Raw genomic sequence first — 20,224 nt, forward strand, 5'->3', positions numbered from 1 at the left:
TTCCACTGCACTTTCCACCAGGAGATCTGAAAGCGCTTTACCCAGTATCATTATCCCCATTTCACAGATGGGCAAACTGAGGCACAGAGTGGCGCAATGACTCACCCAAGGTCCCCCAGCAGACTAGTAGCAGAGCCAGGACTAGACCCCAGGTCTCACCAGGATACCTGCCTCTCTGAGGCCAGCAGCCCACTTCATCAGATGCACAGACTGTATGTACTGTGAGAGGGAGACTCCCTGCAATGTTCATTTCCCACCGTAGGGGCGCCATTCCCAGCATGCAATGCTCCTATCATCTGTGTCTCCCGTCACCCTGATTCTACGATTTCCTATGGCCTAGGATTTCCAATGACCAGATAGAGTCTCTTTTCATGTGCATGCGTTTGTGTTTGTGTGTGAATGTTTGTGTGTACATGTTTGTGCATGTGTGCGCGCGCACATGGATTTGTGCATGTGCGTATGCACTGGTGTGCGCGCATGCGTTTGTGTGTGTTTGTGTGTACGTGTGTTTGTGTGTGCATGTATTTGTTCATATGTGTTTGTGCGTGTACATGCATTTGTGCATGTGTGCGCACACATGGATTTGTGTGTGCGCGTTGGTGTGTGTCCATGTGTTTGTGCGTGTTAACTGGTGTGTGTCTATGCGTTTGCCGCACACGCCCCTTCTTTTAGGCGAGGGTGGTTTTGGGTGAGGACGGGGTGGGCTGGGTATAAGCCCTTGGGCCACCCTGGCAGGAAGTGGCACAGGTGTGTCAGCTGGGCACAACGACAATGGGACGGGAATGAGGGAGGGATGCACATTTGAACTTCGCTCCATATCTCAGCCCACCCCCCCACCCCAGCCGACCCTCCCCTCCCACAAGCAATTGAGTTTGTCTGAGGACCAAGGTGGGAGACATGGAAGAGAATCCTGGGCCCAGCTGTGCTGTGAGCGAGGGCACCTCTGAACGGAAGGAGGGTTGTCAGTCAGGCTGGGAACTCCGAGAGGGACAAACCCTGTGTACTTATCATAGAATCATAGATTATTAGAGTTGGAAGGGACCTCAAGAGATCGTCTAGTCCAACCCCCTGCTCAAAGCAGGACTGATCTCCAAATCCCTAAGTAGCCCCCTCAAGGATTGAACTCACAACCCTGGGTTTAGCAGGCCAATACTAAAACCACTGAGCTATCCCTCCCCCCCTAAAAAAATAAAGGTCATTGAGTCCAGCCCCCTGCCTTCACTAGCAGGACCAAGTACTGATTTTTGCCCCAGATCCCTAAGTGGCCCCCTCAAGGATTGAACTCACAACCCTGGGTTTAGCAGGCCAATGCTCACTATCCCTCTCACACGTGGGAGTGGGTAGCTGGAGCTGAGGGGCTCTCTGTCACATGGGGGGTGCTGGCAGGAGGAACATGCTAGACAGCAGCCAGGGGTGGCTCTAGCTTTCTTGCCGCCCCAAGCACGGCAGGCGGGCTGCTTTCGGCAGCGTGCCCGCGGGAGGTCCACCGGTCCCGCGGCTTCGACATACCCGCCGCTGAATTGCCGCCGAATCCATGGGACTGGCAGACCGCAGCCGAAAGCAGCCTGACTGCCGCCCTCGCAGGGACCGGCAGGGCGCCGCCCGCGGCTGGCCGACCCAGGCACGTGCTTGGAGCTGCCGCTGACAGCAGCTGAGGCTCGGGGCGTATAACATTTGAGCCAGGAAGGAGTTATTGGGGGAGTGTTTCATTCCCTTTTCTCTCTTCTCTTCCCCCATGCCTGGCTCTGCCCCACTGACAGGTCAGCCGGAAGATCACAGAGCTTGCTTCCAAAGCATCACCCATTCATATGTGACCCAGGCCTGATCCTGAGCCCGCGCCTCCCACTGTGCCCTGCTCGGCAGGTTTGATATCTCCGGGGCCCAAAGTCAGCGGAGCCAAAGAACAACAAACCCACCTCATGCCAAGCTGAACACTGACAGATCATTGGCCCTCTAGAATTGATGTGACGGCCTGGCAGAAACCCAGCCTGTGACATCGCTGCCATGGAGACAGTTCTGACTGCACAGGTATACGTGGATACGACTGTACGTGAACAGAGCTGGACATAAGTTCAGCCATCTGCAACAGATTGGAGTCTGAAGGGACTTTGATTTCATGGTGTAACACGTGGACAGCAAAGAAAGACCAAAAAGACCTATAAACAATCCACTTCCCGGAAGAAACAGGGCAGAAAACACCAGGTCAGAGTTAAGGTTATTGAGGGAATGATACATTTCCAGACTTCCAATCTGTTTTTAATCTTGAATCTGAGCTGAGAATTTTTTGCCTTTCGAGTGGCTATGAAGACAAAACAATCAAGTGTATTTATATTACGGTAACTTCTTCAGGTCCTAATCAGGACTGCAGCCCCCTTGCGCTAGGACACACGGGACAGTTCGGTAACTGACGCAGAGATACAACCTCAGCTCGAACTTTGCGGCGCTTGTGCGTGGCGCTGGCCTTTAACTGCGCTCCTGTTTGTAACGTACCGGGGAATCATTTTAATGCAAACCAGAGCAGGACACGTCCCAGTCACCCCCGTGTATCCTGTTAACCCACAACGGAGAGTAAACAAAGGGAGGGAATGAAACCAACAGCTGGAGCTGGTGACTGCTTGGAAAGGAAAGGGCTCATCTTCAGTGTAAATATCAAATCCGGCGTCCCCGCAGTGTCAGTTCTGCTGCAGGCGCTACAGCCGTGGGAGAGGTTAGCGCGACCAATGGGCCCGGGGAGCTGGAACGGTGCTTTCTCCTGTGGAGGTTTAGATTTCCACTGTGCTTTGAGCCCCTCTCTGGTTGTCAGGTGTTGTCTCCTAAATTGTTCTTTGGTCTTTTCCTCCCTCCCCCAGCTCTTTGCTTTCAAATCAACAGAGCCATTCGGCAGATTTCACTCCGCAAGGAAAGAGGAGGCAGCGAGGAAGGCCGAACATCCCCCGCCTGGTCCCCAGCGTGCTGGCATTGCACGGAGACGGAGTGTGTGGCCTCGTACACAACTCTACAGTGCTGGACAACAATGAGACTCGTGTCTCTGCCGTACAGAGGCAAGGAGCCCCCCGAGGCAGGATGGCCCAGTGGGTAGGGTGCTAGCCAAGGACTCTGGAGAGCTTGGGTGAGTTCCCGTCTCTGCCACCCTGGGCAAATCCTTTAGCCTCTCTGTGCGTCTGTTCTCCATGCGTGAACTGGGCAGAGTGGCCCTCATTGGGACGCTGGGAGGAGAAAGACATCGCAGAGTGTGTGTTTTCAGACGATGATGGAAGCCAGCGGCTAAACCAAGGGGCTTTCTAGGTGACACCAGGCACCCGTCACACTGGCTGTCCTCCCCAGCCCTGGCAGTGAACGAGGGGGCAGTTACCCATGAAGTGGGTCCCATTGGCCCCTAAACAGAGCATGAGGAGCTCATGTGACACACCCAGGGCCAATGGCAACAAATTGCCTGCGCTAACTTCTAGGCAACACCATTGTAGCATTTACTCCATCTCTTTATACAGCGCATGAAGCTAAGGTCTCCCGTGCGTCCGAAGCCAGAGGACAAGGGCCAGGCACGTGCGGATTCATTAGCTATTCTCTGTTGCTGACGAACATGGATTCCTTACAGCAGGAAGTGAGGGTACGTAATCTGATTCCTACATGGAGCAAGCAGCCTGCTTATTGTGAGCGCAGGGCCCTTAGCCAGAAAGAGAGTCCATCCTCCCAGCTACCCAGCAAGGCACTTACCTGGCCTTCACCACCCTGCTATCTGAGCGCCTCGGCGAGGGATTTTAACTCTCCCCTTCCCCCCTGTGAGGTAGGGAAACGTTACCCCCTTTCATAGATGGGGATCTGAGACCCAAAGGGGCTGTGGATCAGGGGCTGCACCCCAGGCGAGTCCCAGGCCAGCACCCTAGCTGGTCAAGGAAGGATTCTGATGGCTACAATGGGGACTGGTACATCCTCTGGGTCAGTTCCCTGCTCTGCCACAGACATCTCATGTGACCTTGGGAAAGTCACTTAGAACCAGATCCTCAAAGCATTAGGGGCCTAACTCTCCCTGAGGAGCTGATCCTTAGCCTCTCTGTGCCTCAGTTTCCCCCTCTGTGCCATGGGGAAAATAGCCCAGCCCTGCCTGCCAGGGAGCGGTGAGGATCAACCCACTGATGATCATGAAGCAGTCAGGGATGGGAGCCAGGTAAGTGCCTGGGACTGACAGCTGGAGCCTCTTCCAAACACCCGACCGGCGGCGTGTTGACGCGATGAATTATCCTGGTTTTTAACGAGGTGTTTACGGGACCATCAGTGGAAGGGGTCAAGATTAAAAAAAACCCAAACCCAGCCAGCAATTAAAAAGTCCCAGCCCCGGCATTTGCTCCCTCCCACTGTCAACACGTCTTGCCTAACTCCCTGAAACCGCACGGGTTATATAACCAGCCTGAGCTAAACATAACGCTGACGACACCCCCCGGGACCCGCCCCGCTTCCGCACGCCCACTGGGCCAAGTGGCTTGTTTGTCGACTCTGTGCCGGCCGCGGTTGGTCCCTGGACCTGTCAGTCAGGCTTGTGCCAAGCTCATGAAGTCATGCTGTCCTACTAACACACTTTCAGCGTCTAATATCACTTAACGATGCGCTTGTATAAGCAGGGCCGCTCTGGATTAACCCTTCCTGAGCCGGGGGCGCTTTCACTGCTTCCTGCTCGCCTTGCCTTGGCCGGCTGGGTCTCTCTCCAGCCTCCCCCTGGCACCAGGGCTGAGCTGTGGAGAATCAGTTATTTGGGGACTGGGAATCTCTGGCACCCGACTGCTCCCTGGGGGGCAGCAAGGAACTGGGAATCGATGTCTTTCTCACGCCCTCTCTCCCCACTGCACCGCCGCTTCTGCAGGGCGACTCCGATTTACCATGGCGTAGCGCAGGGGAGAAGCAGGCCCTGCCTGCTGGTGCCTGCTCACACCTTGTTCCGATCCTTTCATACCCCCCAAGTGGGAGGGCCAGAATCTGATCTCACCTGCACCAGTGTAAATCAGGAGTCGCTCCACCGACGCATAGGGAGTTACTCCAGGTTCACGCTGGCGTGTGACCCTGACCAGACTCTGTCCCAGAGTCTATACGCCTAACAGGGAAGTGGCCTCAGAGGTGCGTACGCACGGCTGAATGCAAAGTGGGGTGCGTACACACGGCTGAACCCAAAGTGGTGCAGACGGGGGCTGGGATCTCCTGGGTGCCCTCCCCTAGGAAAGAGATGTACAAAATGTGGATTTGGGGTTGCCAACAGTCCCTTATTACAAGGGACGTCCCTTATTTTTTTTTATCTCTACAACAAAATTGGGAGTTGCCGAGCGCTACAAAAAGCAGCCAGAAAACCCCCTGCAAATCTCACCAAACTGGGGGACTGGGCAACAGAACAGCAGTTGAAATTCAATGTTGATAAATGCAAAGTAATGCACATTGGAAAACATAATCCCAACTATATATATATACAATGATGGGGTCTAAATTAGCTGTTACCACCCAAGAAAGAGATCACTGTGGATAGTTCTCTGAAAACATCCACTCCGTGCGCAGCGGCCGTCAGACACGCGAACAGAATGTTGGGAATCATTAGGAAAGGGATAGATAATAAGACAGAAAATATCATGTTGCGTCTATATAAATCCAGGTATACCCACATCTTGACTGCTGTGTGCAGACATGGTCGCCCCATCTCAAAAAAGATGTATTGGAATTGGAAAAGGTTCAGAAAAGGGCAAGAAAAATGATTAGGGATATGGAACGGCTGAGGAGCGATTAAGAAGATTGGGACTTTTCAGCTTGGAAAAGAGACGACTAATGGGGGATATCATAGAGGTCTATGAAATCATGACAGGTGTGGAGAACGTACATAAGGAAGTGTTATTTACTCCTTGTCAGAACAAAAGAACTAGGGGTCTCCAAATGAAATTAATAGGCAGCAGGTTTAAAACAAACAAAAGGAAGTAGTTCTTCACACAACGCACAGTCAACCTGTGGAACTCCTTGCCAGGGGATGTTGTGAAGGCCAAGACTATAACAGGGTTCAAAAAAGTAGATAAAATCATGGAGGACAGGTCCATCAATGGTTATTAGCCAGGATGGGCAGGGATGGTGTATCTAGCCTCTGTTTGCCAGAACCTGGGACTTGGCAACAGGGGATGGATCACTCGGTGATTCCCTGCTCTGTTCATTCCCTCTGGGGCACCTGGCATTGGCCATTGTTGGAAGACAGGACACTGGGCTAGACGGACCTTTGGTCTGAGCCAGTCTGGCCGTTCTTATGTTAAATGTAGGTGAATACTGGTTATTGTTGTTATTAATTGATAATATCAGGAGGCGGGGTGGGGGTGTTAAGAAAACAGTCCCTTATTTTTGACATCCAATGTTGGTAATCCTGCGGGGATACTTTTGCAGGCTAGGAAACACAACTAAGTGTCTACTCCACAGGCCCACGGCCTAGCTGGGAAAGAACCTTTCCTTCCCTGTCTGGAAGAGGTGCCCAGTCTCAGTAACTCTCTTCCTCCCCGCATGCACACATGGCATTTCTCCCTGCACTTCCCAGAACACCGAAGCCACGCGATCGCCACTCTTCACAGTCCCGGTTCCTGAAAGCCGCACGAAGCAGCTGGGGCCGAGGCCCCGCTGAATGGGGACGCGCTGCTCGGAGGAGACAACTCCCAAGGTTTCGGCAGAGCAGGCAACGCCCTCATCCAGGCAGGAATTGGCACCAGCATGGGCGACCCAGCTGCATTCCTCCCAGGCTGGCAAAGGCAGCAGGGTGTGCCCTCCACCTCATCCTCTTCCTCCGCCCGCTCCCGCCCCCCCGGCTAAACATCCCCACTCGTTGCTGGGATATCGCTATAAACAAAACAGGGCGGGGCCCTCTCTCTCCGCTGGGCCCATCCAGACGCCCCAGAGCACCACCCATGGAGCCGCCGCAGTGCACACACATGCCAGTACTTTGCTACCCGGCAGGGAACGCTTGCCTCCCTGGAAGCAGTGAGCTAGTCCTTGCACGTCTCGCTGTAACAGGGAAAAGGAATGGAGACACGGCCCTGAGAAGAAGTGCAAAGTTCCCTCCAGGAGTTCCAGCGAGTCATGTCCTTGGAGTCAGGGCTGTGCTGGCAGGACAAATACAGCCTGGCCTATCTGTCACCCTTAGGGACACAGTAATGTGGGAGACCAGCCTTCATGCTTCAGGTCATGAGCTGATGGCTGGCCGGGGTCAGGAAGGAAGTCCCTCTGCCCAGTGTAGAGTGTAGCACAGAGGTTTTCCTGTAGCAGTGTCCAAGGCAGGATACTGGGCGCGATGGAGCATCTCAGGATCTCATGGAACATGCCTTGGGGAGGGCATGGTAGAGGGTCCCTTGATCTCTGCTGGCAAGGCAGGAGCGGGTCCTCCTAGTGAATATTACATCACTGAAGTGCCCGGAGGCTCCGATGAAGGTCAGGGCCCTGCTGGGCTAAGCACTGTAGGAGTCCCTGCCCCCAGGAGCTTACAATCACTGTCGGCCCAAGAGTGGGAGGGGAAACGCAAAGAGAGGAAGGGCTCTGCCGACAATCCCTGGCAAAGCCTAAGGCCCAGCTCCTCAAAGGGGTTTAGGCACCTTTGATTTCACTGGGAGTTAGGTGCCTAGAGCTCCTTGAGGGAGGAGCTGGGCCTGTGATTCCTTCCTGGGCCCCGCACATTCGGGGCTGAAGCGGCGCCTCCTGCTGCCAGTCGTGGAGTCCTGCTCTGAGCAGCGGGGCGGAGCTGGGAGGGGCTGCGACTGTGTGAGGATGGAGGGTGGGGGACCAGAGAGGAAAGGAGGGGAGGGAGAGCGACATCTGGGATGGGAGGGGCTGCCTGCGCTCTGCCCATTCCCTTCCTGTTTGGGGGAGCTGCATTGCCGAGCCGTCAGAGTGGGGGGCTAGGAATCAGGGCTCCCAGCTTGACTACTGATTCACAGCGGGACTGGGGACAAGTTACTGCCCTGCCTCCTGCCTCAGTTTCCCCTTTGACCTGCTTTGAGATCGCTGGGGAGGGGAGTTGTGTGTATTGTGCTATTGCCTCTCCCTGTGCCCCTGAATCCCTTCCCTTCTGTCCCCAGCCCCGCTGTGGGTGCAGGACACCTCAGCTCAAGCATCGGAGCTCCCTGCATCCTCCAACAGAGACGGAGCGAGAACCAGAAATCCCCCATGGGCTGGCTGGCCAAACTTCCCCCAGATGCTGCTGGAGCTGCTTTGCCACTGCAGGGCTCACTGGGGAATCAGATGAGGGGGGGGCGGGGGCACCAATCCCAGCAGCTGGGCCCCACCTGGCTCCCTTTCCCATTTAAATCCCAGCAGAAGTATCAATGTGTCAGAGGGTTTTGTAACGATTTGGGTCCCCCCATCGCCTCTCCATGTCCCCCCTATTGTGTCCCTGCCCCCCCAGGGATCAATCTCATAAATCCCAGTCACCCGCATGAGGCTTAGACACCCCCAGCGGTCCTGTGGCCACACGAGACCCTTTCAAATTGAATCCCGACTCTCTGTTGTTATTTCATAACCGAATGCCCAGATTGCATGGAGCAGCGCCGGGGTTAATTAAATCAGATGGTGTCTCCAGGGATGATGTAATTACGAAACATCTGGTGGGTGAACAGAAAGGAGGAAAGTTTGTAATCAAGCCCCAGACTCCCTATTGGTTATGAGACACGCATGTAGAGGAGCGGTGCTGGGGGCAAAGGCTGTGTGGTCTAGTGGTTGCAGAAGGTGACATGGAGGCTGGAGGTCTGCAGCACACCCTATGGGCCCTGCCTAACCGCTAGACCACACAGCTGCCCCTCTGCACAGCTCCCCGCTTGGCAAGTGCAATGCCCCGCGTGGATGCGGCATTTCTCTCAGCTGCAGGGTGCATCACGGAGCGGACACTGATGCCGGCAGAGCCGAGATCAGACCCTCCCTGGCCTCGTTTCCTACTGGAGGAGTCTGGTTAGGCCGTCATGGCGCAGCAGCTAATTACCCAGCAGGCCTGTGGGGAAAGTAGGTCCCTGCCCCATCCTGCTGCGGGGAATCAATGCCTCCGAACAGGGCAGGGGAAGCGAGTGGCAATTAGTGTCTGTTTCCCCCGGCACTTGCCTTCGTGGAGCCCACCGCTGCATACAGCTCAGGCCAAGGAGACAGCGGGGGCAGGGGAGAAATTAGCTTTAATGAGGAAGACGATGGTGCCGCTCAGCGAGCTCCCTGGGATGAAGGCTGGTCCATGGAGGATGCTGTCAGCTTCCGCCCCCCCCGGAAGCCCCACGAGGGGTCTGGGATGTTTGGAACAAGGGCCACGACCAGCCTCCTCTGCTGGCTGGCTCGTCCAGGGTAAATCTTGGAGGCTTAGATGTGTGGGAAGCTGGCTGGTTGGGTCTCCCCGCCGCTGGAAAGCCCATCTGAGATTCCCCATGTCCCAAGAGGTAACTTCCGCGGCTTCCCTGCTGCCAAGGAGCCCCTGGATCTTGCAATCCCCCCAGCCAGCCTGGGGAATGCAAATCTAGCTCAGGTCATGCCAAGAGGAAAAGGGCCAGGCCCGGGGGGGTGGAGGGTAGGGAGAGAGAGCAAGTTCGTTAGCGAGAGTGGGGGTGGGGGGCTTTCGCTGAGGGGAAAATTGGCTTTAATGAGGAAGGTCCTGCGAGCCGGGGGACCGGGAGCTGCTCACAGTCACACACGTCACTAGCAGAGCCAGGGCCAGCACTCATCACCCGCTGCCCGGTGCCCCACTGCTCTAACCATTAGCCCCCGCTCCCTTCCCAGTGCCGGGAACAACGTTCTAGAGTCCTCAGCCGCACTTCGCAGACCACTAGATCACAGTCCTCTCCCAGACCTGGAAATGGAGCCCAAGAGTTCTGATTCCAAGCCACCTCTTCTAACCACTGGACGCCAGGACAGGTGAGGAGACCTGGCTCCCAGCCCCCTGTGCTCTAAGCACTAGACCCACCTCTTTATCCAGAGCTGGAAACAGCACCCAGTATCCTGACTCCCACTCCCCTACTCTAACCACTACACCATACTGCCCTCCCAGGGCCGGGGCTGCTACCTAGGACTTGTGTTTCCCAGTCCCCTTCTTTATCCACTCGACCCTCCCAGAACCGGAGCTAGAACCCAGGTCTAACCACAGCACATTGACAGCCATGGGTCCTGCCCTTCGCTGGCAACCACACCCCGAGAAAACGGGGAGAGTCTGAAACCCGCCCTCAAACTCTCCGTTCTTTGCTCCTCCTGAGATCGCGTGGGCCTTTTTCGCTGCAATTATCGTTTACCATCATTTGCCAAGGAGCCCAGTGGCCTCTGGGCACAGACATCCAAGAAAAAATTAAAGTGGCTCTGATTAAATATGTTGTTGTTTGTATCTTCTAGGAACCCGATATAGGGGAACTCTGTGATCCCCCATTGGCTCCTCTACCCTGCATTCCCTATGGCCTCTGAGCACCTGCCTCTGGCGGCTTGCATGGCTCAGCTGCCCACTCGAGATATCCAATTACATACCAAGAACAGGCTAATGGGTACCTGCCCCACTGCCTTCTGTCGGGTGCAGAATGGACTTCTCAGATGGGTGTCATAGCCCCTGTACTACTACCTCTGCCCTAAGATTCTCCTTTAGCTGGGCCTTTGGATCAGCAGGATCTGGGTTCTACCCCTGCTGTTGCTGGGAAGTTCTGTGTAACAGCCAGGAAGTTACTGCTGTAGGTGGGTAGGGCTCTGTAGACCCCATGTCCTGTATCTCCACTACCCCACTGCCCCAGTGGCCAGATGCGGGGCCATCCAGAGATTAGGCTACAGTGCAGCAAGGGAGGGAGCATCTTTCCCCCCAAAAGGCTGGTAGTCACCCACCAGGTTCCTACCTTCATGCTCAGAGCCAGCAAATTCTCCCCCAGTGGCACCGTCCCTCCCCTGTTCTACACGTGTCTTTGATCTGAGATGTTCCAGGCCGTGACAGATCAATGGACCATCTACTCCAGCACCCTGCTCCAGGCCAGCTGTTCGCTCTTGATACACCCCAAGTGCTCAGTGAATTTCTAATAGCCCGGCCACGGGGGGAGAGCGACGCTGCACCCCAGTGGAACTCCATAGGCTTCCGCTGGGGATGGATCAGGCTATCTGGGGGCTCTTCATTTGCCATTCAAATGTCAGGCAAGGCTAATAACGCTGGTTGGGTGACTGTCATCAGCCTGACAAAGTGCAGGAGGAAAACAAAACCGCTAAGAGATGTGGGGGCTGATTCTGAGATGTGCCGCTGAGCACCCCCAGCGACTTGAGCACCCTCCACTGCAGGCTGGGACCCCGTCAGCCAACGGGAGCCTCCTAATCCACGGGCGCCTCATGCATTCTTATCCAAGTGGAGCGGTTATTGCAGGTGGGCCGGGCCATTTTCAGAGACACAGGAGCAGCAGGGGGTTGGAGCTTGATGTACGATCTTCCCGCTCGACGAGACTGGACTGAGCAGCTGCTCACAGACCTGCAGCAGGTGCTTCTCTTGAACAGCTCTTCAGCGGCAAGTCCAAGTCAGAAGCAGAGGGTGCTACTCTGAGCAGGCGAGAGCAGCCATCTCCCGAAGCGGTTTAACCAAGTCAGGTTAGAAACCAGTTTAATTTAATCAGTGCCACCGCTCTGTGCGGACGCGGTTTCCAAGTGCCCAATACCGATTTAGCCTCAGTTGGTTTCTTCCCAGCTTACGTGAAATATATCTCAGGTGTTCTTCAATCCCTAGAAGACTTCCCCGCTATGGTGGTGCATTTGATGTAGCTAAGTCAGTTTCCACGTCGGTTTAGTCACATTGGGACTGTTTTCTCGTGTGGACAAGGCCTTCGACTGGAAGCTCCTGGGGGCAGGGACCGTCTTTTCAACACACGTGTCTGCGCAGCGCCTAACACGAGGGGGTTCAGCTTGCAGACGAAGGAGAGGACGCGGAGGCGGAGTTGTGCCGGTGCATGTGAGGACAGAACTGAGCCCTGCTGATGTAAATTCACAGCCGAGGGAATCGTTCCCGCTCCTTACTCAGGGTGCCGGGAGGACTGGCTGCCTGGGAAGCATCAGTTCATGTTGCAGCTCTACCGAGGCTCTGACACAGTTTGGGAGTCGCTCCCTGCAGCGGGAGTGCCAGCTTTTTTCCATCTGTTTGGCTGGTGTCGCTCCTACGTCCTTGAAACCCTGAGTGGAGTTTGGGAGAGACTCTGGAGAGAGCTAGAAGGTGGGGGGGAGGGGAGGAGGCTGGTGATCAGGACTCCGGGGTTCAATTCCATGACATTGGACAAGCCACGTCCCTTCTCTGTGCCTCAGTTCCTCCCTGGGGATAAAGGGCCCAGTTCACCTCTTGCACGGGCGAGGAGCCACTCTGCTGAAGTTAACAGAGCTACACAGGCATAAGCGAGCTAATACAAAGGTTCAACAGGCCTGACCAAGGGGTAGCCAGGGTTAAAGACTGTGCTTGGAGATCCTCAGCTCAATGTGCTAGAACAGGGGGACGCACACTCCTGGGGGCAGGCAGAGCTCTTCCAGGGGGTCCATCAACACCTCTAGAGATTTGCCTCGTTTTACGAGAGGCTACGTAACAAGCACTCGCGAAGTCCGTACAAACTACAATTTCATCCAGACGACGACTTGCACCTACTGCTCTACGTACCACCCACTGCCACGGAAGGACAGAGTTTCTAGCCCAAGGGATTTATTTTAGAACGACACGGTGAAAATGAGAAAGAAGCAACTGTCCAGTACCAATGTGCTGTGACGCTTGTACGGTCAGGTCTGATTTTGTGAGCAAGACGTTTTTAAGTGAGGTGAAACTTGTGGGGAACACGAGACACACCAGACTCCTGAACGGGGGAGCCACAGGGTCCTGCTGCTGACAGCAGCTCTGGGGCTCAGACGAGGGCTCATTCGGCTCCTGCGCTCACGAAGCAGCACGCTCTCCCTCAATACCAGGACGGTGCAGCTGGCTCCCATCGGGGCTCGTCTCAGTCCGCCATATGGGAAGGGCCGGATGGCCGTGACCCCCTGACATCCGCTTGTGATGCCCAGCGGAGGGGCCCTGGGATAAGGGACAGCAGCTCCCTTCTTATGAGCCTCTGCTGGGAATGTTCGGTGCAGCTCGCCGAGCAAACCTGTGCTCCGCTAACAGCGCAGGCGGTTCCACCCGCGGCTCGGGGTGGGGGTGGGGGGCACCGGCTCAGATGTTCCATAAGGCATCTGGATGCAGGTGCCCTGGTGCTGACTCCCTGACTTGCTTCCAGCGAGGTGGGGCCAGGCCAGAGCGAACACCATGATGCCGTGCCTGACCCGGTGACAGGGGGGTGCTGCGACATCGCTGCCAGGGGCAAATGAACCACTTGCGGTGGCAGAAGCTCTGCACCGGTGGGCGGTGGCAAACACACAGCTGGGCACTGCCATGCTGGCGGCTGGGCAGGGCAGGCATCACATCAGGTGCAGTAGCCTGGCTCTGAGCACAACTTCCCCTGCAGTGCGTAGCCAGGGCACAAGTCACTCTGCCCATTAGGGGCAGGCGGTGGGGTCAGACCCCATGTGCCAGGGTCCCCAGCGCTGACAGGGATCTGAGGCAAGGGGCAGCCCCCGGGTGCAAGACACAGAAATGGTCTGTCCTGTATATCACAGCTTCAGAGAGAAGCGAACCCGAGGGCAGTTTGCTTTAGATAGCTGCATTCGTTAGATCCCTGGCACGGGGCTATAGGTGGGAGAGGGGCTTACGGTCCTGTTTATTCTGATGCAGTGCAACCAGCTATTACATTAGGCCCAGATCCAAATTCACCGCAGGGCGAGAGTGAAGCGCATGGGGCCTTTTCACCGCGTCCCAGATTTTACATAAGAGACTCAAGAGGGTGTGTTCAGCTGGGCAGCGGCTCAAGAGCGAGGTGTGCTTACGTACAGTGCACATGCCTATAAAATGACTCCCACTGCACATAGCAGCCAGTGCTCAGAGATACTGACAAGGTGCCATCCTTGCAAGGGGACACACACACACACACGGTCTGTATCAGATACCAGCTGGCTGCCAGGTCAGCCAGCTACATTTCAACCGGGGCCACTGAAACCTTAAATCTGGAGTCCATTTTCCCAGTGGCTCAGCATTATCCGGGCTGCCATAAACTGCGTTCCAGTCCACATAATCCTAACACACACAGACACCCAAATTATACACACACATTACGTACGCACTGACACGCTACACAAACACAAACACAAACACACCCTTCTTATACATAAGCCGGTGGCCTGATCTTGACACCTTTACTCATGTGGGTAAGGGTGACGCAGCTGGGCCCTTAAGATGTAAGCGGCTTGGGTCTGGGATTTGGGTCCCTTTATCTGTACAGCACCACACACACCAGCAGGGGTCTGGAATCACTACTGTTATCTGACATCGCATACTGGCGGGGAGGCGCGTCCGGGCTCCTTTGCAAATCCCAGCCTAAGGGAGTTAGGCACTCAAGTCCTGCTGTATTGCAACAGGACCTGGGTGCTGAATTCTCTTAGGATTCTTTGAAACTTCCAGGCCATCGTCATCTTTGCACCCACACATCTCCTGGGTGAGTTTCATGGCTCACTCAGCGCTGCCCTAACTCTCCCCGGGAGAGCTACTTTTCCATCCTGCTCAGCGCTTGGGTCCCGACACACAAGATCTCTTTCCCGGCACAGGATGGGTGTGTTGGCCCTTTGTAGCTCCAGGAAGGCTGAGCCTCCTGCCTACTCCACATCGCGTGCAATGCCGGAGTAACTGGGCCCTTCTCGCCCAGATGAGTGTACACATGCTGTATAAATGGGAAAGGAAGCTCCTCCTACCCCCACCCCCCCTTTTCTGATTTTCCAATGACAGATCTAGGTCACTGGGACAACGTCTAATACTTGCCAAGCCCACAGCACACTCTTAGCCATGCTGGTTTTCAAAACAAGAGACCAGGAGGTTTATAAACCCAATAGGATTATACAATGCGCGGCTCAATCGGCACAGAACGCAGCCCTGTCCAGCTGAAACAGGGAAGGGTGGGGAGAGCCACAGAGAGAAGCAAACCGCGGAGTATAATGAACAGGGAAGGAGAGCCGTACAGAGGAGGTGGTAAAAAGAAAATTCAGATCAAGACCATTTTTGGTTTGAATTCGAATGGAGAACCCAACCTGCGCTCGCCAGGTATATCGGGCCATCCATCCTCCACTGGCGTAAATCGGCGTCACTCCAGACAGCCGAGGCAACTAATGACCCCCCCCCAAATTCAAAGGAAGGAAACTTCACCCACCTGCTAATTAACTGCTCAGTGTTGGCGCTGCGCTTTGGCCAGGTGAGGCGCTACGTAAGGGTGAGGAGTTGTTATTAATTGGGAGGGCGTTAACCCTCTCCTCCCCGTCAACAAGCCTGGACGCCAGGCAGAGAAAGAAAAGGCAGTCGATGGCCACACGGGCCCAATCCCCCATTGGCCCGTGCCCTGTGCTGTCAATGTACCCCCCTGCGTGTAGAACGCTATTGCTCTGAGGTGGCGACGTTTTCCATCCGCCTCACGCTGGTGCCAAGGACGACACGGGGCACAGGGAGATGGAGAAAATGAAGGACCTATGCGGCAAGAGGCACGTCAGGCCCATCTGTATCTATGTAAGGAGCTGTGTGAAGCTGGTTACACGCACTCACACTGTAACGTCCAACAGCTCCTCAGATAGCCCCCCGGGGACCCCCAAACCCAGGAAAGTCACCGGAACACGATGGAAACGGAAAATCACTTGAAAGGAAGAAAGAAATCGGCACAACCCGACCATCGCACTCTATACATCTACCGCAGAGGGAACGGCAGGAAGGGTCCAATCCTCAGCCATTGTGCCAGGGGCCATCAGACCCTTTCTACGCTTGGGGGCAGAAGCAGTCCCGAGTCTTACAGCTGGCTCCATTACTTCCCGCAGGATCGTTCCCAACACAGTCTCTCTTTCCTCCATCTTCCCCCCTTGCACCTAATTCTTTTGATTCCTATTTTCATTTTTTTTTAAAAAAAGGAAGGCTGGGAATAATCTTTAATAATAAATGAAGGGGGATTTGAACCGTCAGATCCTCACGTCAGTGACTTCTGACCAAGTCAGATATTATCAGACAAGCGTACCCCCAAATGAAGACTTACTCCCTGCCCCTGTCCTTGTACGAAACCACTTGCTTCAAAATACTTTCTTCAGCCTCCCCTTCCATCCCTCCCATAAAGGAAAATAATCAAAATCCTTAATCAATCATCATCATCATCATCATAAAAATCAAATTATAACAGGAGCAACATATTGAAAAGGAGCTTAAGAGCTTTTCCTAGCAGTGAAATCCTAAGTGAGGTCTAAGCTGGTGCATAAAATGGACCAAAACAAATAAGAATTGGATTCATAATCACAAACGATTCACCCCACTCCCCGCCACGAAAAGCCAGATTTACCCATATGCATTTCCACGCAAATGGACAGTCAGTTTCAAACCCCTCCTAGCAACAAACAACTTTAGCAGTGGAAAAATATTTTCCCTCCTCTGCTTTGCAGACTTTTTTTTTTTTTTTGACCGGAGCCTAAAATACCATGCAGCTCGTTTGGATTATAGAAGGAAAAAAACCAACACGATTCTGTGTGTGTTCTGAGTGCCAAGCGATGGGTGGATGTATCTTTTGTCCAAATCCCACAAAAACAACCGTAATGTCAGAAAAACGTGCACCCTAAATTACAAAAAAAATAATAATTTAAAATAAAGAAAGTCCAAAAACACCCCCCAGGAATATACATAGCAGGCTAAATCTCTCCAAGAGCTCCCAACACCCAGAGACCAAACAATATCCATTGCAAGTCACACTCTGCCTTGTGCTTTTTCAAATGCACTTTTTTTTTTTAAAACAACCTTCCAGGATTTTTACCAGCCACAAAGGATAAAGTTATAGGACTTGGCTATCCAAGTTGAAGTGATGCACAGCTCACTATCTGCCTCTCCGGGCTGGTGATAAGAGAAAAAGGCTCATCTGGGTGGCCCAGCGAAAGTTGCCTGCCCTGTAGACACACACATGCATCGTCAGAATCTTACCTCGCATCTTGGGGCTTTCTGGTCTTAGGGCTGTGCGGAGAATATCATGAAAACACGCAGCGCAGGTGCCTCGGACAGCAGCAATTCCCTTGATAAATTAAGTCTCCAGGATTGGGTCCTTGTTCTGCGGTGGTTTTGCTCTCCTAATGATGGGGAAGTGACTGGCTCTGCCTCTTCGGCCCCTCTAGGTACCTGCCCCTCTCCTGGGCTGCTAGTCCCTGCTACAGCTCTGCTAACCTACTTTCTGCGGGAGCCGCTGGAGCATGTGGAAATTCACATGACAAACCCTGCTCAGACCCCGCCCACCTCAAGTCAGTTTCACTTTGCGCCCCGCCCCCCTTTCCTCCCCCCCCCATACCCCCTCCCTTCCTGCATCCTCAGCTCCCTGTATCCACTTTCTTAGACATGTTTCCTCTTCTCACACTCTCCCCTCTGACTCTGATGTGAATCAGGCCTGCGAGGTAGCTGGCTTCTTTTTTAAAGCAGGGGACATGAATGAACATGACAACCGGGGAAAGCCAGGGGACCTGGGCGGGAGCTTCTCGTACCGGCGGTGCATCACCAGCCACCCAAGCTTACCCTTGGATTACATGGAATGGAAAGGCCTGATCCTTCCGGCAGTTTCACCCACAAGTAGGTTTATTCCAGTAGGTCGCCCTGCTGAAATGTAGGGCCTGTCCTGGGCATCTCAACTTCTTTTCATGTCACTGCTTCAGATCCCTGCCCCATTGGAGCGGAAGGTACTGGGTACCCGTAAAACAGTGTGCCAGCCTTGTAAGCGCCTCCTGCTGGCTGGGCATGGCTCAGCAGAGACCTGCCTCAGTTTCCCCTTCTCTCAGGACCCTTTAGGAACTCCACACAGCCCACAGGGGTAAGGGAAAATTCCCCTGCAGGGGTTTTACTCTATTAAGTCCTAATAAAGTCTCCTCCGCCCAGACTCAAAATAAAGTCTCCCTGGCCTGTCAGCGGGCTGCGCAGCTCGGTTTTCTTGGGGCCTGTGTTTCTGTGCTCTCAGCTTCCTTCAGGACCCTCCCCGCTGCTCTCTCTGCCATTCTTCGCCTGACCTCCTGGGGCTGAGAGAATGCCGCCTGTAGCTGTCCTGCTCTTGCTCCTGGGCCCAGCTGCCTTCCTGGAAGCCCAACTAAGCAGCAGCGCTTAGTTCAGGTGCTCTCCTCCCATTCCCTCTTAAAGGGGCCACCACCCTCTGACCCCGTGTCTCAGGATCAGCCGTTCAGCACTGTGCCACACACATCAGCGCCGGCGTTTGCAGCTCCAGGCTCTGTAACATGCATGCAAACACTCGCCATCATCAATTCCTCCCTTCACCTTAAAACCCATGGGGGGGGGGGAACTGTCCAACATTAACCCCCGAGACTGACAGACAGAGCGACCAGACAGCGAGTGTGAAAAATCGGGACGGGGGTAGGGGGTAATAGGAGCCTATATAAGAAAAAGCTCCAAAAATCGGGACTGTCCCTATAAAATTGGGATATCTGGTCACGTTACTGACAGAAAGGGAAAGTTATGGTTAAAAAAGACATGGACAGAGGGCTAACGAGCATGTTAGTGGCTACAGGTGTCTTCCTACGAGCTCCAGCTCAACCGCAAGTGATGGGCTCGAGGCAGGAATCAGCTGTGAGATTCTCGGGCCTGTACCACCGGGTCGGACTAGACCAGTGGTTCTCCACCTATTTCCCACTGAGGGACGCACATGCAGCTCTCTGTGCATTATATGGGCCGCATCCACACAATATAGACGCTATCTGGGTGGCCCTGAGGATGGCCGCATCCACACAATATAGACGCCATCCTGGGTGGCCCTGAGGGCTGCAGCTGTGTGCTGACTGGGCTGCAAATGGCCCGTGGGCCATGGGTTGAGAACCACCAGACTGGTCCTTTCTGGCCACAGAACCTAGAAACTGCTTCTTATTCCACGCTTAAGAATGAAACATTAAGAGATCATAAAGAAACGTTGCATCCCCGTGCTCCCCCATCTGTTGTCTCTTGTCTTATACTTAGATTGGAAGCGCTGTGGGGCAGGGACTTTTTGTCCTGTATTTGTACAGCACCTAGCACTGGGGCATCCTGGTCTCGGGCTAGGGCTCCTAGGTGCTACGGTCATACAAAGAATAAATAATCCTAATCATGAATCTGGGCCTGGATAATTAGTATCTTTTTACAAGAGCCGAGGCTAGCTGCTATTTCCCAGAGCCGAGAGTGAATGGGGGGTGGAGGTCACTGCTCTGTGTCCTCCGCAGCATGGAAAGAGACCTTGAGGTGTGTGGGCCTGCAATGCATCACTGCAGCAGAGGGTACAAGACCAGTGGGATCCCATGCTGCATGCGCATTGGCATTGCTCCAAGTTTCGCTTCTGCGTGACTCTGGCTGGGGTAGCCTCTGGCATCAACGGCTACCACCCCAGGCCATTTGCCAGAGCATAACCTTTTTATAACCCCAACCCACACCAGCTGACTGGGACCCGGACACAAAGACCAGACTTTTATTAGTGCTCCTGTGTGCCATGCCTTAAAAAGGTGGTGTTAGCTGTGGGATAGCAGAGTGTGAGCAGTCATGTTAACTAGAAACCTGTCATCTAAAGTCCCTGGCAGGCTTGGAAGTTCTGCTGCTGTGCTTTGCCACACCAGGGAGTGAAGTGGGGGATAAAGACCGAAGGATGAGTTTAATCTGCCCTGTTCCCCTTGACTTTGCCTGGTGCAATGCAGGAATGCTGGTTCCAATGGTGAAACAAAGTGGGACCATGGAAGACTGGTCTTCATGGCCTGGCCCCAGGTTCCTTGCAAAGCCCTGGTAGGTTCCGGGGAGCCATTCTTCGAATGCTGCAATGCTCACACTAGTTTATTAGATCACGGGCAGGAGCAGGGGTCAATAGACATTGAAACAGAAAGCGAGAGTGAGTTGCACCAGCCAGGGACAGGTGAGGGATGCCAGGGCAGGTGAGGGATGCCAGGGACAGGTGAGGGAGCTCCCATCTCCCTGCTCTCCCTACTTCAATCCCCAGACAGAAGGACGAACACCGTAGTGCCAGCATCTGAGAAGCTTCTTGAGCCAAAGGATGACTCGCGTGGAAACTAGAGCCAACGAAATACCACATCAAGAGGGCCCAGCAGCTCCGCCCGGTGCGAGGGAGAGGGAATGACAGATCCCAGAGGGTGCCAGACAACCTGCCCAGGTAACAATCCC

General features: G+C 54.4%; 1 protein-coding gene and 1 long non-coding RNA gene across 4 annotated transcripts in view; one reads left to right on the plus strand and one right to left on the minus strand.

Annotated features, from left to right (window-relative positions):
• The window catches only part of LOC123356125 (nuclear receptor ROR-beta-like), a 37,076-nt gene extending 19,822 nt beyond the window's left edge, over window positions 1-17,254 (minus strand). Inside the window, exon 1 of one of the 2 annotated variants that reach the window (XM_044999109.1) lies at window positions 17,024-17,254. In XM_044999109.1, the coding sequence (XP_044855044.1) occupies window positions 17,024-17,030 (7 nt within the window). In that variant the 5' untranslated portion in view covers window positions 17,031-17,254. Of the gene's footprint in view, window positions 1-1,916; window positions 1,965-17,023 lie in introns of those variants that run through there. The other variant, XM_044999110.1, reaches the window with a different exon arrangement.
• Window positions 1,767-20,133, plus strand: LOC123356126. Of its 2 annotated transcripts, none has more exons than XR_006575286.1 (4): window positions 1,767-2,202; window positions 2,850-3,109; window positions 3,489-3,607; window positions 20,043-20,133. It is a non-coding gene; the product is annotated as an uncharacterized LOC123356126 (long non-coding RNA). The 2 variants fall into 2 exon arrangements; XR_006575285.1 differs by lacking the exon at window positions 20,043-20,133 and adding an exon at window positions 6,545-7,520.
• Window positions 20,134-20,224: the final 91 nt, after the last annotated feature.

Source organism: Mauremys mutica, chromosome 24 (genome assembly GCF_020497125.1).
Source record: "Mauremys mutica isolate MM-2020 ecotype Southern chromosome 24, ASM2049712v1, whole genome shotgun sequence".
Lineage (NCBI taxonomy): Eukaryota > Metazoa > Chordata > Testudines > Geoemydidae > Mauremys > Mauremys mutica.